Source organism: Scyliorhinus torazame, chromosome 11 (genome assembly GCF_047496885.1).
Source record: "Scyliorhinus torazame isolate Kashiwa2021f chromosome 11, sScyTor2.1, whole genome shotgun sequence".
In the NCBI taxonomy this organism is placed as follows: Eukaryota; Metazoa; Chordata; class Chondrichthyes; order Carcharhiniformes; family Scyliorhinidae; genus Scyliorhinus; species Scyliorhinus torazame.
The window spans coordinates 187,611,850-187,635,209 of record NC_092717.1 but is presented as its reverse complement, the minus strand read 5'-3'; the positions used below and the strand labels follow the sequence as shown (position 1 = coordinate 187,635,209).

Genomic DNA, 23,360 nt, shown 5'->3' with positions numbered 1-23,360 from the left:
CACCAGATTGGCACCCATCCACAAACATTCACTCCCTCCATCAATGCACAATAGCAGCAGTGTGCACTATCTACAAGGTACACTGCAGGAACTCACCAAGGTTCCTTAGACATCATCTTCCAAACCCAGGACCACTACCATCTAGAAGGACAAGAGTAGCAGAAAACTGGGAACACCATCACCTGGGGGTCCCCTCCTCACGTGGAAATATATCACTGTTCCTCAGCTGTCGCTGGGTCAAAATCCTGGAACTCCATCCCTAACAGCACAGTACATGTACCTACACTTCAGGGACTGCAGCAGTCCAAGAAGGAAGCTCACCACCACTTCCTGAAGTGCAATTCAGGATAAGCAATAATTGCTGACCTAGCCAGGAATGAAGAAAATGAAAACTGGCTTCTGCCCTCCATTCAAAAGTGTTTAATTGATTGCAAAGGGCTTTGGGACTTTCTAAGGTTGCGAAAGGTGCTTTTTAAATGTAAGCTCTTTCTAATATTCTAATATTCAATAAATTTTCCTGGTTGCTTGAAGTTTGAGAAAATGTTCTCATTTTCCACCTATGACCTGCGAGAGGTGATGTGGCAGCATGTGATCTAGTTCAGTCAACTGGAGACAGTTTTTCAGGGTTCACTGTTTTACGCCCCCCCCCCCGCCCTCCCCCAAGTCACAAAACACTTGTCAGACGTTGGGCACACTTTGTTTCATGGGAAATGCAAGGTATTTTGATGCCAGTTGTGATGAATGGTTACTGTGTTACTGTACCCTTATCATCATGTAAGGGTGATGTCCCCTTTAAGACCGGGCTTGGAACCCTGGGGCACTCTGCCTCTGGCTCCGCCCACCAGGGAGTCGTATATAAGGGGCCGCTCTGTAGGCAGCACCCAGTAAACACCCGTCTCGGCATCAGGCTCGTTCTCAGCTTATGAAAACCTTCTTTACCGTTCTACTCTCTTGCATCATTATTGAGGGTACTACACAAGTGGATGGTGATGGAGAATATACTTGGTGTTATTATTGTGGATATCAATGTTGAGTCTAACCTTGTCTTCAGTTGACATCCATCCACAGATGCACCCATTCCCCTGGGTTTCAATAATGATCAGAAGTGGAAATTGTAATTGAATGTATCCTCTGGAGTCATTGAGACTAGCTTTAATGCCTCAAACCTGAAGGCTGGTTGAGATGAAGCTGATTTCACACAGGCTGAGAATCACCTCTGGTATTCTGCTGCTAGGTTTTACCCAAATTGTCCTGGAGTTCAGTGGTATAAGCACAATCACAGAACAGCCTCAATCAACTACTCGATGGAGGTTCCATAAAAATGTGATCAGGCATGAATTATTGCTCCTCTGTTCTGGAGGTCAGGACTGTTGTCTAAACCCTAACAGAATGTTCGACTACTCGTTCTTTCTTCCCTCCATTCGCAGCTCCCCCCCCGCCCCCCCCCTCCACAGCCAGACTAGGCCCCTATTCAGTGTGCCGCAGTGCAAAGGTTGGCCTGTGCAACAATGCCACCAGCAGGTGGCAGGCCCTCACCAGCCCCTCCCATGGCCTCTTAGAAGCCAGCCAGACGCGTGCTGACAGCTGCCTGCAACAGATGGTGCTGGTCAAGTCTTTTATGCCCGGAACTGCAGGGGAGGGTAGGAGAAGAATAGGGTTAGGCCCCAGAGCAAGCCATCTGTCACCTGTCAGAGTTCGATTCCGAGACAGAAAAACTATTTACACCACATAGCCCCTAGCTGTTCAATAATGGGATTACACAGGACCAATGACCAGATCAAATTCAATGTTCCTAACCAAGTCATAGAATTCTGATCCAGGCCCATGGTTGTCAAATGTGGCAGAGTCAAGTAGTGAGACTTGAAAGTATCAGCTTTGTACTCAGTACAAGGACTCAAATTGTTGATTAAAATGAGCAAACCGTATCTGACACAGAACACAAATGAATGCCATCAAATTCTTCCCTCCTCTATCCTTTCTCACTTACATTTTTCCTCTGTAATTCCACCCCCCCCCCCCTCTCTCTCTCTCTCTCTGTCTCACCCCCACTATGATCGTGAGACTTGTGTACGTTTTAGAGTGACTCTGGCTGGAATCTGTCAGCATGAGTGATGCTTCAGTCCTGAGGTAGGAAGGTGGAAAATCGGGTCGTCAGCCCTCCGGATTCTCCTACAGTTCCGAGGGAACTTTTGATTAATACATAGATACATAGAAGATAGGAGCAGGAGGAGGCCTTTAGGCCCTTCGAGCCTGCTCTGCCATTTATCATGATCATGGCTAATCATCCAATTCAATAGCCTAATCCTGCTTTCTTCCCATAGCCTTTGATCCCATTCTCCCCAAGTGCTATATCCAGCCGCCTCTTGAATATATTCAATGTTTCAGCATCAACTACTTCCTGTGGTAATGAATTCCACAGGCTCACCACTCTTTGTGTGAAGAAATGTCTCCTCATAAGACCATAAAACCATAAGACATAGAAGCAGAATCCGGCCACTCGACCAATCAAGTCTGCTCCGCCATTCAATCATGCCTGATATTTTCTCATCCCCATTCTCCTGCCTTTTCCCCATATCCCCTGATCCCCTTATTAATCAAGAGCCTATCTATCTCTGTCTTAAAGACACTCAGTAATTTGGCCTCCACAGCCTTCTGCGGCAAAGAGGTCCACACATTCACCACCCTCTTGTCATGATATGCAGACATGCAGATAATGATATACAGACAGGCACAGACAGGCACCTAATGAACACAGAGAACAGGACATCAACAATGAGCAGGCAGGACACTCAGGGGTGGTATCTCACTATAAAAGGCACGAGGCGCTCACTCTTTCCACTGATGAACATCTACAGAGTGAGTCAGGGTGTATTTACAGTATCACACCTCCAGCACGTGGCTAAGAGCTAGTCTGGTTCAGTCAGACAGAGTAACCACACTTAGGTTAGCAGAAAGTCGAACTAACAGAGAACTGTGCTAACTGTGCTACTGGTTCAATAAATCAGATTGAACTAACTTCAAGGTCTGGAGTATCTTTTGGTTAAAGCTGCATCCAGTTGCAGCCTGTGTTATCCCAGAGTACACCTCTGGTTGAAGAAATTCCTCCTCATCTCTGTTTTAAAGGATTCTCCCTTTAGTCTGAGATTGTGTCCTCTGCTTCTAGTTTTTCCTGCAAGTGGAAACATCCTCTCTACATGCACTCTATCCAGGCCTCACATCTCTGTCCGAAATGGTTTAGCCTGAATCCTCAGACTGTGAGCCCTGGTTCTGGACACACCCACCATTGGGAACATCTTCCCTGCATCTACCCTGTCTAATCCTGGAAGTATTTTATATCAGTCTCTATGAGATCCCCTCTCATTCTTCTGAACTCCAGCGAGAACAATCCTAACCTAGTCAATCTCTCCTCATATGACAGTTCCGCCATCCCTAGAATCAGTCTGGTAAACTTCGCTGCACTCCCTCGAGAGCAAGAACATCTTTCCTCAGAAAAGGAGACCAAAACTGCACACAATATTCTAGGTATAGCTTCACCAAGACCCTGTATAATTGCAACAGCACATCTCTGCTCCTGTACTCAAAACCTCTCACAATGAACACCAACATATCATTAGCCTTCTTTACCGCCTGCTGCACCTGCATGCTTACCTTCAGCGACTGGTTCACAAGACACCCAGGTCCGGCTGCACACTCCCCTCTCCCAATTTACAACCATTCAGGTTGTAATCTGCCTTCCTGTTTTTGCTTCCAAAGTGAATAACTTCACACTTAAACTAATGTGGCAGGGGGATGGGAACCGATGCAGGAAGTTGGAAGGTAGTAAAACAGGGACAGAAATAAAAGGCAGTAAGGGGGAAAGTGTAAGGCAGAGAAGCCATAGTCAAAAATCAAAAAGGGCGACAGTACAAGGTACAGTGACTGAGGGGAGCTCAGTGAATAGGACCAGGAATACTAAAAGAAATAAAACGGGAAGTGAAAACATCAATGGTAAGCGACGCGGTAGGTTGTTACATGAAGATATGGGTTCGACGACAAGGAAAATTAGGAGAAAGGTTAAGAGGAAATATAACTTAGGAGAGGTTACTGATCGAGGTGTTAAGATTCAGAACAGAGGTAAAAAAAGTCAACATAAGTGTACTTTACCCGAATGCTCGTAGTATTCGGAATAAGGTAAATGAGTTGATGGCGCAAATCATCGTGAATGACTATGATTTAGTGGCCATTACTGAAACATGGTTAAAGGATGGTCACGACTGGGAGTTAAATATCCGAGGGTATCAAACTTTTCGGAAGGACAGAGTGGATGGTAAGGGAGGTGGTGTAGCTCTGTTATTTAAGGATGACATCCAGGCAACAGTAAGGGATGACATCGGTGCTATGGAGGATAAGGTTGAATCCATTTGGGTGGAAATCAGGAATAGTAAGGCGAAAAAGTCACTGATAGGAGTAATCTATAGGCCGCCAAATAGTAACATTATGGTGGGGCAGGCAATAAACAAAGAAATAACTGATGCATGTAGAAATGGTACAGCGGTTATCATGGGGGATTTTAATCTACATGTTGATTGGTTTAACCAGGTCGGTCAAGGCAGCCTTGAGGAGGAGTTTATAGAATGTATCCGCGGATAGTTTCCTAGAACAGTATGTAATGGAACCTACAAGGGAACAAGTGGTCCTAGATCTGGTCCTGTGTAATGAGACAGGATTGATTCAGGATCTCATAGTTAGGGATCCTCTCGGAAGGAGCAATCAAAATATGGTGGAATTTAAAATACAGATGGAGGGTGAGAAGGTAAAATCAAGCACTAGTGTTTTGTGCTTAAACAAAGGAGATTACAATGGGATGAGAGAAGAACTAGCTAACGTAGACTGGGAGCAAAGACTTTATAGTGAAACAGTTGAGGAACAGTGGAGAACCTTCCAAGTGATTTTTCACAGTGCTCAGCAAAGGTTGATACCAACAAAAAGGAAGGACGGTAAAAAGAGGGAAAATCGACCGTGGATATCTAAGGAAATAAGGGAGAGTATCAAATTGAAGGAAAAAACATACAAAGTAGCAAAGATCAGTGGGAGACTAGAGGACTGGGAAATCTTTAGGGGGCAACAGAACGCTACTAAAAAAGCTATAAAGAAGAGTAAGATAGATTATGAGAGTAAACTTGCTCAGAATATAAAAACAGATAGTAAAAGTTTCTACAAATATATAAAACAAAGAAGAGTGGCTAAGGTAAATATTGGTCCTTTAGAGGATGAGAAGGGAGATTTAATAATGGGAGATGAGGAAATGGCTGAGGAACTGAACAGGTTTTTTGGGTCGGTCTTCACAGTGGAAGACACAAATAACATGCCAGTGACTGATGGAAATGAGGCTATGACAGGTGAGGACCTTGAGAGGATTGTTATCACCAAGGAGGTAGTGATGGGCAAGCTAATGGGGCTAAAGGTAGACAAGTCTCCTGGACCTGATGGAATGCATCCCAGAGTGCTAAAAGAGATGGCTAGGGAAATTGCAAATGCACTAGTGATAATTTACCAACATTCACTAGACTCTGGGGTGGTCCCGGCGGATTGGAAATGAGCAAACGTGACACCACTGTTTAAAAAAGGAGGTAGGCAGAAAGCGGGTAATTATAGGCCAGTGAGCTTAACTTCGGTAGTAGGGAGGATGCTGCAATCTATCATCAAGGAAGAAATAGCGAGGCATCTGGATGGAAATTGTCCCATTGGACAGACGCAGCATGGGTTCATAAAGGGCAGGTCGTGCCTAACTAATTTAGTGGAATTTTTTGAGGATATTAACAGTGCAGTAGATAACGGGGAGCCAATGGATGTGGTATATCTGGATTTCCAGAAAGCTTTTGACAAGGTGCCACACAAAAGGTTGTTGCATAAGATAAAGATACATGGCATTAAGGGGAAAGTAGTAGCATGGATAGAGGATTGGTCAATTAATAGAAAGCAAAGAGTGGGGATTAATGGGTGTTTCTCTGGTTGGCAATCAGTAGCTAGTGGTGTCCCTCAGGGATCAGTGTTGGGCCCACAACTGTTCACAATTTACATAGATGATTTGGAGTTGGGGACCAAGGGCAATGTGTCCAAGTTTGCAGACGACACTAAGATAAGTGGTAAAGCAAAAAGTGCAGAGGATACTGGAAGTCTGCAGAGGGATTTGGATAGGCTAAGTGAATGGGCTAGGGTCTGGCAGATGGAATACAATGTTGACAAATGTGAGGTTATCCATTTTGGTAGGAATAACAGCAAAAGGGATTATTATTTAAATGATAAAATAGTAAAACATGCTGCTGTGTAGAGAGACCTGGGTGTGCTAGTGCATCAGTCTTAAAACATTGGTTTTCAGGTGCCACAGGTGATTAAGAAGGCAAATCGAATTTTGTCCTTCATTGCTAGAGGGATGGAGTTTAAGACTAGGGAGGTTCTGCTGCAGTTGTATAAGGTGTTAGTGAGGCCACACCTGGAGTATTGTGTTCAGTTTTGATCTCCTTACTTGAGAAAGGACGTACTGGCACTGGAGGGTGTGCAGAGGAGATTCACTAGGTTAATCCCAGAGCTGAAGGGGTTGGATTATGAGGAGAGGTTGAGTAGACTGGGACTGTACTCATTGGAATTTAGAAGGATGACGGGGAATCTTATGGAAACATATAACATTATGAAGGGAATAGATAGGATAGATGCGGGCAGGTTGTTTCCACTGGCGGGGGAAAGCAGAACTCGGGGGCATAGCCTCAAAATGAGGGGAAGGAGATTTAGGACTGAGTTTAGGAGGAACATCTTCACCCAAAGGGTTGTGAATCTATGGAATTCCTTGCCCAGTGAAGCAGTAGAGGCTCCTTCATTAAATGTTTTTAAGATAAAGATAGATAGTTTTTTGAAGAATAAAGGGATTAAGGGGTTAAGTGTTCGGGCCGGAAAGTGGAGCTGAGTCCACAAAAGATCAGCCATGATCTCATTGAATGGTGGAGCAGGCTCGAGGGGCCAGATGGCCTACTCCTGCTCCTAGTTCTTATGTTTATGCAAATTATACTTAATCTGCCATTGATTTGCCCACTCGCCCAACCTGTCCACATCATGCTGTAGGATCTCTGCACCTTCGTTACAGTTCACCCTTCCACCCAACTTGGTATCATCTGCAAACTTTGAGCTGTTACGTTTTGTTCCCTCATCCAAATCATTAATATATATTGTGAATAGTTGGGGTCCCAGCACCAATCTCTGTGGCTCCCCACTATTTACTGCCTGCCAATTTGAAAAGGATCCATTAATTCCTACTCTTTGTTTCCTCCCTGCCAACCAGTTTTCTATCCACCTCAATACACTTCCCCCAATCCCACCCGCTTTAATCTTGCACAATAATCTCTTGTGCGGGCCTTTGTCAAACGTCTTCTGAAAGTCCAAATATACCACATCAACTGGTACCCCCTTGTCAACTGTACTGGTTACATCTTCAAAGAATTCCAACAGATTTGTCAAGCATGATTTCCCCTTCATAAATCCATGCTGACTGATCCTGCCACTGCTTTCTAAATGTTCCGCTATAAAGTCCTTGATAATGGATTCAAGAATTTTCCGCACTACCGATGTTAGGCTTACTGGTCTATAATTCCCTGCTTTCTCTCTACCTCCCTTTTTGAATATTGGAGTGACAAAAGCAACCCTTTAATCTGCAATCTAATCTCACTGGAAACCTGAGAGAAAAATGATCAACCACAAGGGTTTCAAGGCACCCAAGATGCAATGAAGCATATTCACGCGACAATAAAACCAAGCAATGCATAGATCGGCTTCTAGAGCGCAGGGAGTTGTGGGTACTGTAGCAGCCATTATTGACCAATTGTCACAAGGATTAAAGTGTCAAGGTAGCCAATGGCACAGAATTGGGGCAGGATGGTCTTAGACGGTGAAACCTCCGAGAATATAATTCAGCAGACTCCAGCATCCGCAGTAATTTGCTTTTATTTTTTATAGAATATAATTCAACTGTGCTTGGGAAGTATTTGGAATTTCAGAACACATACCTCATTGTTTTGTACTAAGTGAATGACAGAATGAGGAAGAGAAAGAGAGAGAGAGAGAGAGCTGTTTTAGTTACAAAGCTACATCAAACAGAGGCTGTAATCACAGATCACTCAGATCTCTTAATGCTCCATGGCATTAATTCATGAACCGAGCTGACTTTAAATAATTAGAAAGCACATGCCTGAGGAGATAAACAGCCTCACATTGTGGCCTGAGAACAATCCACCCACATAAGCCTTCAGGAAAGGTTTACTGAACTGTTAAAATGCTGTCTAAATATTGGGTATCTTTTCCTGATTTAGCAACTGATCTGCCTGTCAAGTGAGAGTTCCTCCCCCAACACCTCCTCCACAATAGTCCTCAATACCAGGGCCCCGCAAGGCTGCATACTTAGCCCCCTAGTCTACTCCGTGTACACACACGACTGCGTGGCAAAATTTGGTTCCAACTCCATCTACAAGTTGCTGACGATACGACCATAGTGGGCCGGATCTCGAATAACGACGAGGCCGAATACAGGAGGGAGATAGAGAACCTAGTGGAGTGGTGCAGCGACAACAATCTCTCCCTCAATGCCAGCAAAACTAAAGAGCTGGTCATTGACTTCAGGAAGCAAAGTACTGTACACACCCCTGTCAGCATCAACCGGGCCGAAGTGGAGATGGTCAGCAGTTTCAAATTCCTAGGGGTGCACATCTCCAAAAATCTGTCCTGGTTCACCCACGTCGACGCTACCACCAAGAAAGCACAACAGCGCCTATACTTCCTCAGGAAATTCGGCATGTCCACATTAACCTTTACCAACTTTTACAGATGCACCATAGAAAGCATCCTATCTGGCTGCATCACAGCCTGGTATGGCAACTGCTCGGCCCAGGACCGCAAGAAACTTCTGAGAGTCGTGAACACCGCCCAGTCCATCACACGAACCTGCCTCCCATCCATTGGGGCAGCACGGTAGCATTGTGGATAGCACAATTGCTTCACAGCTCCAGGGTCCCAGGTTCGATTCCGGCTTGGGTCACTGTCTGTGCGGAGTCTGCACATCCTCCCCATGTGTGCGTGGGTTTCCTCCTGGTGCTCCAGTTTCCTCCCACAGTCCAAAGATGTGCAGGTTAGGTGGATTGGCCATGATAAATTGCCCTTAGTGTCCAAAATTGCCCTTAGTGTTGGGTGAGGTTACTGGGTTATGGCGATAGGGTGGAGGTGTTGACCTTGGGTAGGGTGCTCTTTCCAAGAGCCGGTGCAGACTCGATGGGCTGAATGGCCTCCTTCTGCACTGTAAATTCTATGATAATCTATGACTCCATTTACACCTCCTGCTGCCTGGGGAATGCGGGCAGCATAACCAAAGACCCCTCCCACCCGGCTTACTCACTCTTCCAACTTCTTCCATCGGGTAGGATATACAGAAGTCTGAGAACACGCACGAACAGACTCAAAAACAGCTTCTTCCCCACTGTCACCAGACTCCTAAATGACCCTCTTATGGACTGACCTCATTAACACTACACCCTGTATGCTTCATCCGATGCCGGTGCTTATGTAGTTACATTGTATACCTTGTGTTGCCCTATTATGTATTTTCTTTTATTCCCTTTTCTTCCCATGTACTTAATGATCTGTTGAGCTGCTCGCAGAAAAATACTTTTCACTGTTCCTCGGTATGCGTGACAATAAACAAATCAAATCCAATCCAATCCAGTTTAATTTGAAGGACAGTATGGTGCAAGGTTAGACACACAATAGCCTTGCATTCTGTTCCTTTCCGATAGCAATTTGAACATGAATTTTAAATTTTCTTAAGTTGTATTCACTGCTCACAATGCGGTCTCCTCTACAGTGGACAAACCATATGCACACTGGGCGATTGCTTCACAGAATTGCTATCCTCTGCTTTTTCATGAATATTATACATTTTAAAAATGTTTGCCGGTCCCACTCCCCTTCTGGGCTGTGCTCCATTGCATAAATGTGTGTAAAGTAAACGTACCAAGATGGAGTGAAAGAAAGACTTGCATTTATGTAGTGACTATTACAACCTCAGCCCCACAGATACAGCCAAGCGAGAACATTTTAATATGAAAAAATGAGGAGTAGGCTAGACGATCCCTTAAGCCTGATTCACCGTTTGATAAGATCATGACTGAGCTACCGCCTCAACTTCACTTTCCCAAAATGTCCCTTGATTCCCTCAGTTTCAAAATAACAATCAAAGATTCACAACCCAATGTGTAAACAAATTTCCTCTCATTTTAGTACTAAATGGTCCTCTCTTTTTCCTGGTACTTTGGCCCTTCATCCTAGGCTCTACAACCACCCTGTCAAACCTTCTAAGAATATTACACATTTCAATGAGACTATCTCTCACTCTTATAAACTCCAGAGAATATGAGCACATCCTACAGTAATCATCCCCATAGGATGACCTTCCCATCCCAGATATTAGTTATGGTGGCACGGTAGCACAGTGGTTAGCCCTGTTGCTTCACGGCACCAGGGTCCCAGGTTCGATTCCCGGCTTGGGTCACTGTCTGTGCACATTCTCCCCATGTCTTTGTGGGTTTCCTCCGGGTGCTCCGGTTTCCTCCCACAAGCCCTGAAAGACGTTAGATGTTAGGTGCTGCTAGGTGAATTGAACATTCTGAATTCTCCCTCTGTGTACCTGAACAGCACCGGAATGTGGCGACCACGGGCTTTTCACAATAACTTCATTGCAGTGTTAATGTAAGACTACTTGTGACAATAAAGATTATTATTATATTATTATGAAGCTTCACTGTAGCACTTCCAAAGCAAGTGTCTCTTGCCTTAGTAAGGAGACCAAATCTGTATCGAGTATGCTTTCACTAAAGCCCTATATAGTTATAGCAAGACCTCCTTAACCTGTACTCCAAACAAATCCAAGAAAGGTTTAACACATCATTTACCTTACTAATGGCTTGCTGTATATTAACATTCTGTAGTTTGTGTACAAGAGCACTTGAGGCACGATCGAACGGCCTCATCGCGCCCGACTCGGTGATGCGACGAGGTTATTAAAGTCTCGAGAGGTATCTCGTGAAATTTGCAACTCTTGGAACACCTTGCGTGATCTAACGAGATCTCGTGGGAAGTCACGATCCAGATTAACATATTTAAGTGAACTATTAGGCTCATTTAAATATGTTGCCGCCCGATTCTCCTGAGGCCCGGGAATGAACGGCCACGTCTGGGAGACCTCATCATGTCCCATTTAGCACTGGCTCACAAAAACGTGGCTCAGGTGTAATGGCAGCTGGGGGGGGGGGGTTCCCAGGCCATTGAAGGCCCCTGGGTGGTCGGGCGCTGGGCAGGGTGGTACCCTCGCATGCCCTGGCACTGCGAGGGTATCCAGGTGCCACTGCCTGGCTGGCAGGGGCACTTCCAGGGTGCCAGGCTGACAGTGCAAGGTGCCCATGCATCAGGTTGCCTGTGCCAGGGATTGGGCCCAGAGGTGCCTTGCCCTTAGCAGATGGGGTGAGGGGGAGCACCCCCTAAAAGGTATGTTGGGGTGGTTCCGAAGGCTATGGTGGGAAGTCTGAACGGGGTCGACAAATCGGGGTAGCATTTAAATATGGAAGTGAGGTAAATGGCGGGGCGCTCCTCGCCAAGGCCAAAATAACCCAGAGTCCCGTTTGATGGCGGGGTGGTTCTCGGTGCTACAGGGGCTGAGATACACCCCGCTAGAGGAGCCCAAAATGGGACTCTGTTTTTTGGGTGTTAAATCAAGCCCTTTATTTCCTCTTCCTTATTCTTTCTTTGGATGTGGGCATCGCTGGCAAGGCCAACATTTATTTCCTATCCTTAATTGCCCTTGAATTAAATGGTTTGCAAGGCCATTTCGCAGTCAACCACATTGCTATGAGTCTGTAGTCACACGTGGGCACAGATGGAAAATTTCCTTCTCTAAAGGGCGTTCGTGAGGCAGGCAAGTTTTTGTGATGCTTCATGGTAGTTCCATCGTTACTGAAACTCATTTTCAGAGTCAGTAACTGAATTTAAATTCCCCCAGCTGCCATCGTGGGATTTGAACCCATCTCCCCAGAGAACGATCCTGAGCTTCTGGATTTCTAGTCCAGTGACATTATCACTATTTTCCTCGGATATTGCAACATTCGTCTCACCTTTTAAAAAAATTATATATTTTTATTCTTCCTATGAAAGTGGATAATATCACATTTCCCCATATTATACTCTATCCATCATCTTCTTTTCCACTCAAGCTAACCTATCTTTTGAAGTGTAATCAGTGTTAAAATGTAGAAAATGTGGCAGCCAATTTATCCACAGCAAAGTCCCACAAACAGAGAAGAGATACATAACCAAGAAAAATCGATTTTTATGCTGTTGGTTAAGGGATGAATATTGGCCAAGAGACCAAGAGTCCCCTGGCCTGACTTTGTGCTCAAGTAGTGGAGTAGCAGCTCAGCGGCCTATCTGTTGCCATGGCACCAGAGATTCTGTCTACAGAAGAGATCCTGATGGTCAAATTAATTCAGTCATTAATCCTGCCCCGAGCACTTTTTATAGGATTAGTACAAATGGCAGACAACAATGATCTTATTAAAGGAGACTCACAAGCAGATAAACTAGCCACATATCAGGTAATCAGTGTCAAAAGTGTGTTAGTCAAAGTTAATCTTGTCTCTTTGAGGATGTCAGTCTGTAATAGGGAACGGAACATTCTGTGTTTTATTTTCCATTCCGTATTAGCATCAAACAGTCCTAGCTCAGTAACTGAAAGGGTTCAGAATAAAACTTCATCAATGTTATCCCATCAAACACTTACAGCTCATTTAGGGCACTGATTAGATGTATCTCTGCACTGTCCCATCAAAATACCCCAGCTAAAAAGGCAAGCAGAATGTTGGCGCACCAGCTTAGGAAAAGAGAGGCGGCCAGGGAGATAGGTAAAGTAAAGAGTAGAGACGGTAATACTGTTCTGGACCCAGTGGGGGTGAACGAGGTGTTTAAGGACTTTTACAGTAAATTATATGAGTCGGAACCCCCGGCTGGGGTGGAGGGAATGAGGCAATTTCTGGATCTGTTGAGGTTCCCGAGGGTGGAGGAGGACCTGGTGGAGGGGCTGGGTGCCCCAATTGCGATGGAAGAAATAATCAAGGGGCGGGAGGACATGCAGTCGGGCAAGGCCCGGGGCCTGACGGCTACCCGGTGGAATTCTCTCAGAAATTTTCAGAGATATTGAGTCCACTGCTGGTGAGGACATTTAATGAAGCAAGAGAGAAAGGAGTCCTCCCCCCAACAATGTCGCAGGCCTCGATTTCTTTGATCCTGAAACGGGAGAAGGATCTGGAGCAATGCGGGTCATACAGGCCGATTTCTCTACTGAATGTGGATGCCAAACTGCTGGCCATAAGGATAGAGGATTGTGTCCCGGGGCTGATAGGGGAAGACCAGACGGGATTTGTTAAGGGCAGGCAACACAAGGCCAATGTTCGAAGGCTCCTAAATGTTATTATGATGCCCTCAGAAGGAGAGGAGGCGGAGGTGGTGGTAGCGGAGAAGGCTTTTGATCGTGAGGAGTGGAATTACCTGTGGGAGGCGCTGGGAAGGTTTGGGTTTAGTGAGGGCTTTCTTGACTGGGTGTGGTTGCTCTATCAGGCACCAATAGCGAGTGTGCGTACAAACCGGCTGAGGTCGGGGTATTTTAAACGACACTGAGGGACGAGGCAAGGGTGCCCCCTCTCCTTGTTACTGTTTGCCCTGGCCATAGAGCCATTGGCCATGGCATTAAGAGCCTCTAGGAACAGGAAAGGGCTGGTTCAGGGGGGGGGGGGGGGTAGAGCACCGGGCCTCGCTCTACGCAGATGACCTGCTCTTGTACATTGTGGACCCGTTGGAGGGGATGGGGGGAGTAAAGAGAATCTCAGGGGAATTTGGCAATTTTTCGGGGTATAATTGAACATGGGGAAAAGCGAGATGTTTGCGATCCAGGCAAGAGGTGTAGCCATCTCAGATGGCCACCTGCAAAGGACCATGGGAATTATGGCCAACCCAGGACTCAGAGCTTGTGTGTGTACTTCCAACCCAGATAGCTAGACGCGATCGAAACCGATACAGATACAGACTAATCGGCACCATTCCCTTTACCCAAACAGCCAAGGTCAATGACCGCTCAGGACACGCCCGGCCATCAAGGCACCCGCCCCTTTATTGGCCAAAATCAAAGGCAGTGATCGAAGCCTGTCGAATTATTGGGTCCAAGTTAAGGACCACCCCAAAGAGCACGAAATCCCAGAGGGATAAGAAGAGACACAGCCATGTGCTCGGTCTCTCTTGGATCCGGCCTATGCCAGCCCAAGTGCAGCATAACGACCAGACAGACAAGTTCAAGACCAATGATCGCTACCAGACGGATAAGCCCAGCAGAAACAGAGCCATTTCTTTCACCCAGCCACGTAAGATCCGGACAAAGGCCTTGTCCATCTGCATAGAGCCGGTTGCCCTGAAGTTAAGTATAGGTTATTGTAGTTGTTAGGTGTAGTTTAACTTGTAGTGTTTTGTGTTGCATGTCGAAGTAATCCTTGTGTGTAAATAAACCATCTTTGAACTTGAGCTGACTAACTGGTTGTTTGGTCTTTGATCGATATCCGGTAAAGCCTTGTGGTGGTATCATTTGATATCTGGCAACTCTAAAGAGCATCATTATTAATTGACAACATTATTGGTGACTCTGGTTCCGATTGGCAACAGAGGACAGAAGAAGAGACTGGGAGAGCTGCCGCTTAGAATGGTAGGGAAGAGATTTCGATATCTGGGAATCCAGGTGGCCCGGAAATGGGAGGTACTACACAAGTTAAACCTATCCCGGGTGGTACAACAAATGGAAAGGGACTTTAAGAGGTGGGACATGCTCCCGCTGTCACTGGCGGGGAGGGTACAGACCGTGAAAATGACGGTCCTCCCCAGATTTTATGTTTGTCTTTCAGTGCCTCCCCATCTTCATCCCTAAGGCCTTTTTTAAGCGGGCGAATAAGATTATTTTGGGCTTTGTGTGGGCGAGTAAAACCCCGCAAGTGAAGAAAGTGTTGTGAGAGCGCAGTCGGGGGGAGGGTGGGTTAGCGCTGCCGAACTTCCGCAATTACTACTGGGCGGCTAATATAGCGATGATTAGGAAGTGGGTAGTGGGGGAGGGATGGGAGCAGATGGCGGCAGCGTCATGTAAAGACACCAGTCTGTGAGCATTGGTAACGGCACCTCTGCCGTTCTCGCCGGCCCGATACTCCACATGTCCGGTGGTAGTGGCGGCTCAGGGGATCTGGCGGCAGTGGAGGAGATGGAGAGTGGAGGGAGCATTGATTAGGACCCCGATTTATAATAACCACAGGTTTGTACCGGGTAGGCTATATGGCGGGTTCCGGAGTTGGCAGAGGGCAGGAATTGGAAGGGGGGGGATCTATTTATAGATGGGAGCTTTCCCAGCTTGAAAGCCTTGGAGGATAAATTTAAATTGCCAGCAGGGAATGGTTGTAGGTATTTGCAGGTGCGAGACTTTCTGAGAAAACAGGTGCCGGCCTTTCCGCTGCTGACATCACAGGGGATACAGGATAGAGTAGTTTTCAGTACCTGGGTGGGAGAGGGGAAGGTATCGGACATTTACAGGGAGCTGTCGGAGGCAGAGGAAACTCCGGTGGAGGAGCTTAAGGGCTAGTGGGAGGATGAGCTAGGAGGAGAGACAGAGGCGGGGCTATGGCGGATGCCCTAAGCAGGGTTAATACCTCCTCATCATGTGCCAGGCTTAGCCTGATACAATTTAAGGTAGTCCACTGGGCACACATGACAGTGGCTAGGATGAGTAAGTTCTTCGGGGTTGAGGATAGGTGTACGAGATGCCCAGCAAATCGTGCCCACATGTTTTGGGCATGCCTGAAGCTTAGAGGGTTTTGGCAGGATTTTGCTAAGGCGGTGTCCACGGTACTAAAAACACGGGTGGTGCCGAGTCTGGAGGTAGCGATCTTTGGAGTGTCGGAAGATCCGGGAGTTCAGGGGGCGAAAGAGACTGACGTCTTGGCCTTTGCCTCCCTGGTAGCCCGGAGACGGATCTTGTTAATGTGGAGGGACTCTAAGCCCCCGAGTGTAGAGATCTGGGTTAGTGACATGGCTGTGTTTCTCAGTCTCGAGAAAATAAAGTTTGCCTTAAGAGGGTCAATGTTCGGGTTCTCCCGGAGGTGGCAGCCGTTCGTCGACTTTCCCGGGGAAAATTAAAACGTCAGCCAATGCAGTATTCTAAAGGGAGGGGGGGGGTGCGGGCAGATTGTTTTTGGATGGTTGAGGTGTGTGAAGATTGGGCTGGGGCGGGGGAAATGTTTATTTTACCATGTTGATGTCATTGTTTATGTTACTGTTATAAAAATTTTCAAATACCTTAATAAAATATTATTAAAAAAAATACCCCAGCTAACAATCATTTCTGGCCGTAGTTCTAAAACAGGTTACCTGGCCTGGTTTTTGGAACTAAAGGCCGGAGTTCTCTATCCGTTCAGCAGGATTCCCGCTACAGTGAATGGAATTTAGGCTGAGCGCCAAATTCCCTGTTCTAGTTGGCGGCAGTGGTGGGGCGAACCCGAATCGGAGAATGCCAGTCAAAGTGTATTTAGTGGCCACAGAGGAGTCCAACGGAGAGGCGTAAAGAAAACTATTTTATTATAAAGTAAACTATATAAACATTATGCTTCAGGTCCTTGCCGGGACAATCCATGCTCGGCCCTCATCTGGGCTGGCTTTTATGCTAGAGTCCATTTACTTCGCTGATGGGCCCCCGCCCCTCAGTGGGGAAACTCGTATTCAATGAGGCTCAGGAAGAAGCCAATTGGTCCATTCCCGTAGGTCTTGTGTGGATTATAACAATGTATCTTTTTTGTAACTTATTCTGTACTTTATGAAGTGGAGCATTTGTGATGAGAGTGAAATACAATCAACAATTGTCCATCTCCCTCTTTTCAGAATTCTTTTTAATGCTGACAATTTATATCAGAAGTTTAGTTTAAATTTACGAGCGACAATCCTTTCCTCCCCTGGCCCTGTTGTATTTCTTGCTGTTGCTGTTCCAGGACCTAATTCCCCTGTTCCATCTCCAGCTGCATTACCCCATCACTTGGTTCTTACTCATAGGATCCCACCTTGTGCTGTCCCATCCTAACCTCCATTGCTCTAACCCATCCCTTGTCATCCCACCTATCAGAAACTGTCCCACTATCAGACCCAGATTCTATCCCCAATTTCCCTATCCCTACCAGAGATAGGGATCTCTGCTATCCCTATACCAACTCAAGCTGCCAAATTTCAGATTCAGTCATTCCAAACTTGGCTAGAGTTGGCATCCCGAAACTCATCTTTTAAAGAATCTATTGCACCAGTGTGACCATTAAATTTCCCACAAAAAAACAATTTATTGTCTTGGAGTGCGATTGACTATTTAGTGTCAATGTGGACTAGGCCAGCATTTATTGCATGTCCCTAAGTACCCTTGAATGGTGGTTGTGCATCGCAAATGCATATCATTAATTTTTACACAGGTGGTAACGAACCAGTGCGCTGGATGACCAGGACCAATGCCGAAGGCCAAAACACAACTTAAAGAAGCAGCTGATGATGTTATGGGGAGAAAGTATGGTTTGTATATCAAACAAACCCCTCAGTCCAGAAGGCCTAGTATTCTTGAAGGGGGAGATCAAATGCACAAAACACCTTCATTTGACCCTATTTTGTAATACTGCAATCACAAAACTGTGGAACTATAGCTTCCTTGGTATAGCTTTCCTTCAACTTTAATATCAACTTTAATATCATTAAGACTGTATTTACCTCGTTTTCTGTCATCGTCTCAGTCTGGAAGTGTCTTACATTATGTGCTATGGTACTGCCATGTAATTAAACACAACTAATTTCTCTGCTATGTTGACAGTGTTAGGGTGTTCAGAATTTCAGCTGAACACGCAGTATATACAGTCTACCCCCAAGGTGGTTGTCACAGAAATCCATGAACATGTGAATTTCTTTAGTCGGATTGTGTTTACATATATATGGCAATACACTGCTGTATGCGTCACTCACTTGTTGAACTGATGCACCAAGACACCAACAACCTCTCCGATCCTATTATCATTCCCTTGCTGCATCTTGTCCAGGCAAACCACAAGGTCATCATTTGTCTTGGTGTGAAAGATGATCAATTGATCCCTGCCATCGGTGACACTGACTCCAGTCACCTAAGGGAACAAATGGGGATGTCAGAACTTGCTCTAGTTCATGTCGTGGGTGACCTTAGTGTCTGAAGTGTCCAAGCAGAAACATCTCAGTACATCATCATGTTTTTAGTCAGGACATTTTAGATAAAACTGGTCCATTGCAATTGGTGGATTGCTGATCCTCACAGAGGTCCACCGCTGACAGAGCTGGTTGCACAATTCCCCAATCTTGTGATTTTTTCTTTACCCATGTGCTGGCATTTCAGTCAATCAGCTACTTGACCAGCCTCTGCAGTTGTGCAAGACGGGCTTGTGATATATAACAAACACAAGGACAAAAGGAGGCACATATATGTTTCACATTGAAAAACGACAGGCATGCTGCTTGTTCATTTACAAATCTGCCTGGAGTCACAACAGACAGGCTTTGGTGGAGGTATCACCCAAATCATTCTGCATTCTCAACCAGTCCCACCGACTGTGTGCAGTGAGTGCAAGAGGTGGGCATATCCAGAGTTTAATTGCGAAGAATGCAATCTATAGACTTTTTTGGCCTTTTCCCTTTAGAAGGGTTCTTGAAGGTGAGGTCCCATCTTTCAAGGGGGTACTCAATGGTGATATTCTTTCCTATCTATCAGGAAGTAAGAAGAAGCCCTGACTCCAGCTGTTGCTCACATGTGTGCCATGATGCATGGCTGGATACTCACATTGCTGAGTGGCAGTGCCTTCATGTACTTGTAGCGTTTGGCTGGCTCCAATTTGTACAGGTGTTGGTCGGTGATGAGAATAGCTCGATCTTCAGGCTTGTTAAATCTATTGATCTAAGTTGAGAAAGTAAAAAACAAATCAACATTTCTGCCGCGGGATCTACAGATATTTTAGACAAACTAGCAAACAAACAAATGATAAAAGTACACACACACACACACCTACACACTAATGGGACAGGGTAAAATGCTCAAATTTTCCTTCAGTTCATTTTCAACACTCACTCCCACAAGCTTTGTGTCCTCCTAGATATTATATTACAGCTTTACTTTTCTGATATCCAGATAGTTGAATTGAGACTTAGGAGTCAAGCAGAGAGCCCTTGTCACTGAGGTTTGTGTAATGATATGTATAATCTAAGGGGAGTAAAGGTTAGCAAGATGATGTTCATGTATATCAACATTAGATGGCATGACTGGGTAGTCTTACAAAAAGCTGCATCTCTAAGCATTCTGGGAGAACCTGTTGGAGAAGTTGATGAAGAAGGATAGTGTGAGGTTTAGTTAGAGTGTAGGTTGTATTAGAGAGAGATAATTAATTACTGTAACATAGATTCAATTATTTTGTCAGCTGTTACTCAGTAGAGTGTACGAATCATTTCAAGTAGTGTAAAATAAATTAGCTTTGGTTTAAACATATAGTTCTTTGTAAACACTATGGGTGCGATTCTCCGAAATGGAGGCAGAGTGTTCGCACCGTCGTGAACGCCGTCGCGTTTCACGACGGCGCGAAGTGGGTGCGGGGACTACCGATTCTGGACCCCACAGGGGGCCAGCACGGCGCTGGAGTGGTTCATGCCGCTCCAGCCTCCCTTCCCGGCGTCAAATGGGTGCCGCGCCAACCCGCGCATGCGCAGTTGGGCCGCGCCAACCCGCGCATGTGCGCGAGACATCTTCACGCTGGCCCCTACGCAACATGGCGTGGGGATTCAGGGGCTGGCAGCGCAACAAAGTAGGCCCGGGGGAGGGGGGGGGAGAGGCCGGCCCGCCGATTGGTGGGCCCCGATCGTGGGCCAGACCCCATCAGAGGCCCCCCCACCCGGGGACGGAGCCCCCCCCCCACCACACAGGCCACCCCCCCGATACTTCGCGCAGAGTTCCCGCCGGCAGCGACCAGGTGTGAACGGCGCCGGCGGGACTCTGCTTTTTCCGCGTGTCAGCTCGGCCCATCCGGGCCGGAGAATCAGCGGCCCCACCGCGGACAGTGGCCCGCAACCGGTGCCACGCCAACTGCGCCGGCGCAAATGGCGCCAATTCTTCGCACCTCGGAGAATCGCGCGCCAGCGTCGGGGCGGTGTGGCTCGGTTGCGGCGATTCTCCGGTCCGGCGTGGGGCTGGGAGAATCGCGCCCTAAGACTTTGGCTATCTTGGAGAACAATACAAGGAACGTAACATGATACCAGTAGTGGAAATTCATAAGTTTGCTTTTCTGAAATATATCACATGATCTCTTTGAGGTAGGTAAATAAATAACTACGCTATTTCAAGGTATAAACCAATGAACAAATTTACTGAATATTGAACAGGTAAATTCTGTATAAACCCTGTGTCAGGGTTTGGGACATTTACACAGGGGTGGAGAGAAACTTGCAGTAGGAGGGAAAGGATCCAGTGGTCGTGGTCCATGTCGGTACCAATGACACAGGTAGGACGCGGAAGGAGGTTCTGCATAGTCAGAATGATAAGCTAGGTGTCAAATTAAGAAGCAGAGCTTCGAAGGTAATAATTTCTGGATTAATACTTGAACCACTTGCAAATTGGCAGAGGACAAATAGGATTAGAGAAATAAATGTGTGGCTCAAAGACTGGTGTGGGAGACGTGGGTCCAGTTTGTGGTGAACTGGTACTAGTACTGAGGAAAATGGGATCTGAACTATTGGGACAGTCTGCACCTGAGCATTGCTGGGACTAATGGTTTAGCCAGCTGCATACTAGGGAAGTGGAGAGAATTTCGAACTATATAGTAAGTGCAAGGATCAAATTTAGGAAGATGTGGTAAACCAAAGAGTAAAGAAATGATAAACAGACTTGATAGGAAGACAGGGAGTACAAATCTAAGAGTAAATCAACAGATAAGGCTAGACGCTACAAAAATAATAATGTGACAAAACTAAAGACTCTGGGCACGATCCAAAGTTTAGGGCATGCTTTTATGGCCACGCTGTGCCCGTAAAGCAGCTCGCCACGCCACAGCATGGTCGATAGAAACTAGGAGACCTCGTTCCCGGGATATACCCGGCTCGAACGCTTCACAAGATCTATTGCGATGTCACAAGACTTTGTAATGAGGCGGGATCGCTTTTGGCAAATCTGCATATTAAAATGAAAAAGCCAGCCTCACTTTAATGTGCAGATTCTCGAGATACCCGAGGCGTGGGGGTCTATCTCCTTCATGTCAGAGACTTCGGGCGAGTGCCGTTCAGTACTGGTCTACCCCCAAGGGACCCTGGAGCTGTGAAACAACTGTGCTAACCACTGTGTTACTGCGCTGTCCATTGCTACCGTGCTGCCCGTAATACCACACCCAAACAATCCAGCAAACAACAAGGTAAAAAAAGATTCCCACTATCCTCCACTCTCTCCCAACCCCAAAATGAAAACAAAAATCCTAAATTCATGCTTAAACCTCCCTCCCCCCGCAACAGTATGAGCTGCAGATACCCACATCCCCTCGCTCCCGATAAATAAATATATAGCTAGCAGGACAGCCCTCCACACAGAGCAATAAACATAACAAAAAAAACATAATGCCACCCAGCCCCCTGCCCAAACCCAACTTTAATCATTCCAAGAAAAAAGAAATAACAAGAACAACACCCATCGCACAAAACCCACAGTAAAAATCCAAGTACAAAACTCAAAACACCCAGTAAATACCCCAACAAATCCCAGAATTCACACTCACACCCAGGCAGACATCTCTCAACCAATATAATTCACCGTTATTTCAATCCCAGCCAATGTTTCTGCACAAATGCCTCTGCCTCTTCCAGAGTCTAAAAGTAATAATCTTTCGATTTATAAGTCAGTGGGAGGCGAGCAGGGTAAACCATATCAGATTAAAGTAATCTTTGTCTACAGGAATAGTGCCAGAAGACTGGAGGATAGCAAATGTTGTCACCTTGTTCATGAAGGGGAGTAGAGACAACCCCGGTAACTATAGACCAGTGAGCCTTACTTCTGTTGTGGGCAAAATCTTGGAAAGGTTTATAAGAGATAGGATGTATAATCATCTGGAAAGGAAGAATTTGATTAGAGATAGTCAACATGGTTTTGTGAAGGGTAGGTCACAAACCTTATTGAGTTCTTTGAGAAGGTGACCAAACAGGTGGACGAGGGTAAAGCAGTTGATGTGGTGTATATGGATTTCAGTAAATGTTTGATAAGGTTCCCCATGGTAGGCTACTGCAGAAAATACGGAGGCATGGGATTCAGGGTGATTTAGCAATTTGGATCAGAAATTGGCTAGCTGGAAGAAGACAAAGGGTGGTGGTTGAGGGGAAATGTTCAGACTGGAGTCCAGTTACTAGTGGTGTACCACAAGGATCTGTTTTGGGGCCACTGCTATTTGCCATTTTTATAAATGACTTGGAGGAGGGCGTAGAAGGATGGGTGAGTAAATTTGCAGATGACACTAAAGTCGGTGGAGTTGTGGACAGTGCGGAAGGGTGTTACAAGTTACAGAGGAACATAGATAAGCTGCAGCGCTGGGCTGAGAGGTGGCAAATGGAGTTTAATGCAGAAAAGTGTGAGGTGATTCATTTTGGAAGGAATAACAGGAAGACAGAGTACTGGGCTAATGGTAAGATTCTTGGCAGTGTGGATGAGCAGAGAGATCTCGGTGTCCATGTACATAGATCCCTGAAAGTTGCCACCCAGGTTGAGAGGGTTGTTAAGAAGGCGTACGGTGTGCTAGCTTTTATTGGTAGAGGGATTGAGTTTCGGAGCCATGAGGTCATGTTGCAGCTGTACAAAACTCTGGTGCGGCCGCATTTGGAGTATTGCGTGCAATTCTGGTCGCCGCATTATAGGAAGGATGTGGAAGCATTGGAAAGGGTGCAGAGGAGATTTACCAGAACGTTGCCTGGTATGGAGGGAAGATCTTATGAGGAAAGGCTGAGGGGCTTGAGGCTGTTTTCATTAGAGAGAAGAAGGTTAAGAGGTGACTTAATTGAGACATACAAGATGGTCAGAAGATTAGATAGGGTGGACAGTGAGATCCTTTTTCCTCGGATGGTGATGTCTAGCACGAGGGGACATAGCTTTAAATTGAGGGGAGATAGATATAAGACAGATGTCAGAGGTAGGTTCTTTCCTCAGAGAGTAGTAA

The 23,360-nt window shown here is 46.1% G+C and overlaps 1 protein-coding gene across 1 annotated transcript in view; it reads right to left on the bottom strand.

The window, feature by feature from the left end:
• Positions 1-23,360, bottom strand: part of LOC140385722 (unconventional myosin-Id-like) — a 264,080-nt gene that overhangs the window by 33,297 nt on the left and 207,423 nt on the right. The window contains exons 20-21 of the mRNA XM_072468175.1: positions 18,971-19,084; positions 18,130-18,284 (exon numbers count right to left, since the gene is read on the bottom strand). Coding sequence (XP_072324276.1) covers positions 18,130-18,284; positions 18,971-19,084 — 269 coding nt within the window. The remainder of the gene's footprint in view (positions 1-18,129; positions 18,285-18,970; positions 19,085-23,360) is intronic.